Below are 5,058 nucleotides of genomic sequence, written 5' to 3'. Positions count from 1 at the left end.
GCAAAAGGGTATATGATACTTATGCATGGCAGTGTGAAAGATGTCACGGAGCGTGTTTGCTCCGTGCCCCTATTTAAGGGACCTATAAGGGAGAGAGCTAACTAGGCTTTTAGTGATAACCCCCAAGGTGGTCATATCTCTCTTGATGGTCTCTAGAGGTATCATCCCCTTTGAAGAACATATTGCAGCAGTAGGGACTACTAGCAACAATAAGTTTTCAAAGAGAAAAGCTCTAGATGAGGGTTCACTGTAATCAAGCAAGTCGGAGACCTAGCATGATCACAGATTCACCTCCGCTCCTTATGTTCCCATGAACCCGGGTATAGGGCCCTTTTTTTTCAACTCACAGTGTGTGCAAATAGTGTTGGTGTTTGTGTGCATCAAATGAATAAGTATTTACCTCATGCATACATTTTAAAACGCACTAAAAGCAACAAAGAGTTTATATACACAATAACATAAAAAATAAAGGGAAACCAACAAAAGGAGAAAGTCATGATAAAACATTTGCACAAGATTAAATGACCTAACTCTCAAAAAACAGTCCCCAGTGGAGTCGCAACTTGTCGCAACCTACCCTTCGGCGGGAGGGCGACGCGTGACTCGCGGGATGCGTGTTCCACGAAAGGAATACGCGCGAAGTCGCCACCAACGTTTATTTGAGGAAAACGTCGGAAAAACTGGAAAAGACGCGATCTACGAACTTTTAAGTGAAAGGCTCGGGAGTTGTATTTACGCGCGGGGAAGGTATTAGCACCCCACACGTCCGTCCCAAGGGACGGCAGCCTTTAATCGAATGTGCAAACATGACTTTGATTTTTACGTTCCCTTATTATATCTTTATATCCTTTATACCCTTTTCATATTTTTCTCTTTTTGTGGTCGACAAGGGTGTTTCCCTTTGCTCCTACGTATTCCTCAATTGCGATGAGGAAATCAGACCTACGTAGTTCTTTCTTATGCGTGAATCAAGTGATTCTTTTTACTTGAAAGGTGATCATTTTAAGGTGTTGGACCTTAAAAATGACCCATTTTACTTAATAAGAAATTGATTATTATATTATTATTTTACCTCTTTTTTTGATTTCCAACGTGGTTACGGCACGACCGAACGGTCGGAATTCATTTTAAACAAAGTTAACGGATAATACAATTCAAACGATCGGTGGAAATTTATTTTATTTTTAGATTAAGCGAGAAATGACTTAAATAAAATGGCTTAAGCACGTCAAAAGGGGGTATAAAAAGTGAATGAAACGAGAATAAAAATACATGAAACCAAATGTGGACCACCACGGGTACATAGAATGAATTGAAAAGCTTGGTTTGAGGTACTTACCCGTTGAAGACTGAAGAACGAATGAAGAACGTCGAAGAACGGTCGAAAACCTTCGCGAAATCACTCACGGAAACGTTACGGAAACATTATGGAAGCGCCTCGGCTTGGATTTTCTTCACGGAAACAATTTTCCTAAGCAAATTCGAAAGAGAGAGAAGTGCCTAAGGGGCTGAACCCTTTTCTACTTCACTTCTCCCCCTATTTATAGAAAATTGGGGGAGAAGCTTGCCACCCAGCTCGCTTGGGCGAGCAGGGTTGCTTCCACCAGAAGCAACAACCTTCTGGAGGAATCTTCTGGAGGGCCCAAGTGGGCCTTGTTGCTATTTGCACCCCCATTTTTACTAAGTACACCCCCTGCCTTTTTTTTGGTGATTCTTTTTTCGTAAAGTTACGGAAACTTACGAATTTCGTAACGATACTTGTTTTCTTTCCGTAATGTTACGGAACCTTGCGGATTACATAATCATCCCCTTTTTTGACTTACGGAATGTTACGGAACCTCACTAATTGTGCAACGATGCTTCCATTTGATTTCCGGTGTGTCACGGAACCTTACGGATTGTGCATCAATATTTTCTTTTGTTTTCCGGCATGTCCCGGAATTTCACAAATTGCCTAATGATGGGTGCCAAGGACCTCACAAGGACCAAACAAAAGTTTCATGTCATCAAGCAAAGGTCCCCAGACGAAATTAGGGTATGACACAATGAAAATAAATAAAACCAACAATACTCATGAAATGAGTTCATGTACAATATCTGTATATACATGGAATATCAATATAAAATATGTACATAAACTACGCTTGATCAGTGCGCCGCCTGCGTCTACACCTAACGTATACTAGATGGTCCTGTGCTACACTCCTGGCCAATCTGAGGCATTCTTCGATCACCTCATGTGTCGATGAGTCAGGCGTGGCCACCCCTAGACTCAGATGACGCTCCAACCTCTCAGCAATGTCATCACAAACTTCCTGTTACATACAAAACAAACTGATTACACAAATTATTATGCAAATATTGAGGTAAATGACGTAAATTATTAGTATTACTTACCACTGCATGTCTAGGCTTCTCCGCAGATGTGGACGATGCTCCTGACTCTGGCACGTGAGGGATATCCGTTTGCGGGGCTTGAGGGACAACTCGGAGTTGCGGGGCGTGACCATGAGGCAGAGGATCTAATGCGTGGCCTGGTGTCATGAAAGGATGGGAGATGCGGAAGAACCAGTCCATGTAGTCACTGGAACACGCCCCTGGCACAACGGACACCTCACCTGCTGGTTCGATATGATCCTCGTAGTGCATCCACCTGTCATGTATATCGTCATACGAGACCCATGAATCGACAGGAGGAGCAGGAATGGTCTGCGTGTAGCCAAACTGCCGCACGACCCTCTCCGGTCGGTAATAAATAGCAATAGGCCCCTAGCGCAAGAGACTGGAATAGCATGATCTGACGTGGAAGTCCCGGACCTCCCGATGCTCCCCATAAGGGATCCAATAGACATCTGGAATCTGGAGTTGGTCCAGGCGCTCCCTGAACGACGACGTGCAAATTCTCTTCATGGTCTTCTTCGTCGCAATCCACCTGCACGCACGCGGGGAAGCCTCGTCGTAGTCCTGATCAGCGGTGGACTCCGCGACCGAGGGAAAGTGCTTGTAAATCCAGCACTACAAATGTAACATTAAAATTATAAACATTAATAATGAAAGTGTAACAAAATTTAAAGTTGAACATTGTTTAGCCTGAATGAATGAAAAACATATTTGTTACCTGCAACAGTGTGATGTAACCGCCAAGCTGTCGACTGTGGCTCATAGATGCATTGTTCAGCTGGTCGTACATATGAACCAGAGCAGCCACTCCCCAGGCGTACCTCTCTATCATACTGAGGTCACGAAGGGCCTCCAAGTAGACAACATGCACATTGGTTGCACTCTTGTTAGCAAACAGAGTGCAACCCAGAAGATGGAGAAGATATGCGTGAGCCGCAGTTGTCCAATGACCTGTCTGGCATCGGCGCTCATATATATCACGTACCCATTGCAGCCGTACGTATGGTCCATGACACTGGGCTGTCTCAGCCCTGGTAGACTCTGTAGAGACCATCAACAAGTCGACCAGCATCTGAACCGCATCGTCCACGTGCAAGGGCTGAAAGGCGTGTAAATCTCCAATCACGGGCAGATGGAGAAGCGAGGAGACGTCATCTAGCATGATGGTGAGCTCTCCCACCGGGAGATGGAAATTAGACGTCTCCCGGTGCCACCGCTCCACAAACACGGACAAAAGTCCCCGATCACCGGTGTCTACCGAACACGCGATCAGAGAACTTAGTCCTGTACCAGCAATAAGTCCCTCAATAGCAGGGACAGACCTTCCTCCCATGAGAGGATAGCTTCAATTCAGGACGCTCCTGAATTGAAGTATAAAGGAACACAAAATTTGTTAAAATCATTATTTAAAGGAAAACTAATTTCAATTATAAAGTAGAATTTACAAGTAACTAAAAATAAATCGTATAAATACCTCTCCCGTCCATACGCTGCAAGCAACGTGATCTGCATACAGGGTCAACACGGATGGGTCGCCCGGACCACCTGAAAATCCCTGATGCTCATCCTCAGTAGCCTCTGCGCCTGTGTCCGGAGGAATGTCCGTAGGAATGTCCTCTACAACAGCTGGTGCCTCCATCGGGTCATCCTGAACATCTGGCACAGGGATGACTGGCTCATCAACGTGATCCGCAGTCACAGCGACTCGTTGCCTCCGTGGGGATGCAATAGGTCGTCGACGCTGCGGAGCATCATCGGAATCATCATGATCTCCTCTGCCCACACCTCTACTAGTGACCTGACCTAAGGCACGGCCTAATCCTCTAGTCTTAACCATGATCTGCAAATGAGTATCGCAAAATCCATCACTCATTTCATTTTCTCAAATTTCAAGCATTTCGTTAACTCAATTCAATTACTCTAATGGCCACTTGTTGTTTTATCATATGTTTTACTTATTAGAGAGAAACTTGCTGAGCTTTATGAATCTGACAAACAATGGTCAACAACATCTCAAATGCTTAGTGGTATTGACCTTGATTCAGGAAGGTGTTGTTTTGTGGTCAACAACATCTCAAATGTGTGTGGATAAACAAACTAAGCATAAACAATGGTCAGCAGCATCTCAAATGCTTAGTGGTATTGACCTTGATTCAGGAAGGTGTTGTTTTGTGGTCAATAACATCTCAAATGTGTGTGAATAAACAAACTAAGCATAAACAATGGTCAACAACATCTCAAATTCTTGGAGAGAAACTTGCTGAGCTTTATGAATATGAGAAACAATGATTCATGAAGGAATGATGTGTGTGGATAAACGAAATAGAATCAAACCAGGATTGATGTGTTTGATGTGTGTGGATAAACAAAAATTAGGAATTAATGCTTAGATAGTGTTTGATGTGTGTGGATAAATGAAATATATCATTTCTCAACACAATATTGTGTTTTGTTCTATTTGTATAATTCACCAAAGCTAGAATAGAACCCATTGGTTATGTTCCATTTTGTAACTTCTGTTCTAATATGTTTACCAAATGCTACCTAAGAGTGTAACACTTACCAAAAATATATGATTGGATTCCTAGGATTCCTAGGAATCAACATTTAGGACTGTGGAAGGTGTTGGTGGGGGTGGCATCTTTGTGCCCATGCTTA

The 5,058-nt window shown here is 43.4% G+C and overlaps 1 protein-coding gene across 1 annotated transcript; it reads right to left on the bottom strand.

Moving 5' to 3' along the window:
- Positions 1-2,138: 2,138 nt before the first annotated feature.
- On the bottom strand, positions 2,139-4,273 carry LOC114383944 (protein MAINTENANCE OF MERISTEMS-like). The gene is made up of 5 exons (XM_028343641.1): positions 3,915-4,273; positions 3,119-3,743; positions 2,851-3,015; positions 2,398-2,769; positions 2,139-2,315 (listed from the first exon to the last, which is right to left on the bottom strand). Exons 1-5 carry the CDS (start codon positions 4,271-4,273, stop codon positions 2,139-2,141), a joined length of 1,698 nt encoding a protein of 565 aa, XP_028199442.1.
- Positions 4,274-5,058: the final 785 nt, after the last annotated feature.

Source organism: Glycine soja, chromosome 14 (assembly GCF_004193775.1).
Source record: "Glycine soja cultivar W05 chromosome 14, ASM419377v2, whole genome shotgun sequence".
In the NCBI taxonomy this organism is placed as follows: domain Eukaryota; kingdom Viridiplantae; phylum Streptophyta; class Magnoliopsida; order Fabales; family Fabaceae; genus Glycine; species Glycine soja.
This window is presented reverse-complemented; position numbering and strand designations above follow the sequence as displayed.

What these genes read in the sequence shown, in the direction of transcription:
- LOC114383944 (XM_028343641.1), bottom strand. Translation starts at nt 4,273, where the DNA reads ATGAGTGATGGATTTTGCGATACTCATTTGCAGATCATGGTTAAGACT. An exon ending in GTTACATCACACTGTTGCAG is followed by an intron (nt 3,016 to 3,118) that starts GTAACAAATATG and finishes TTACATTTGTAG; the next exon opens with TGCTGGATTTACAAGCACTT. An exon ending in AGAAGCCTAGACATGCAGTG is followed by an intron (nt 2,316 to 2,397) that starts GTAAGTAATACT and finishes TGTATGTAACAG; the next exon opens with GAAGTTTGTGATGACATTGC.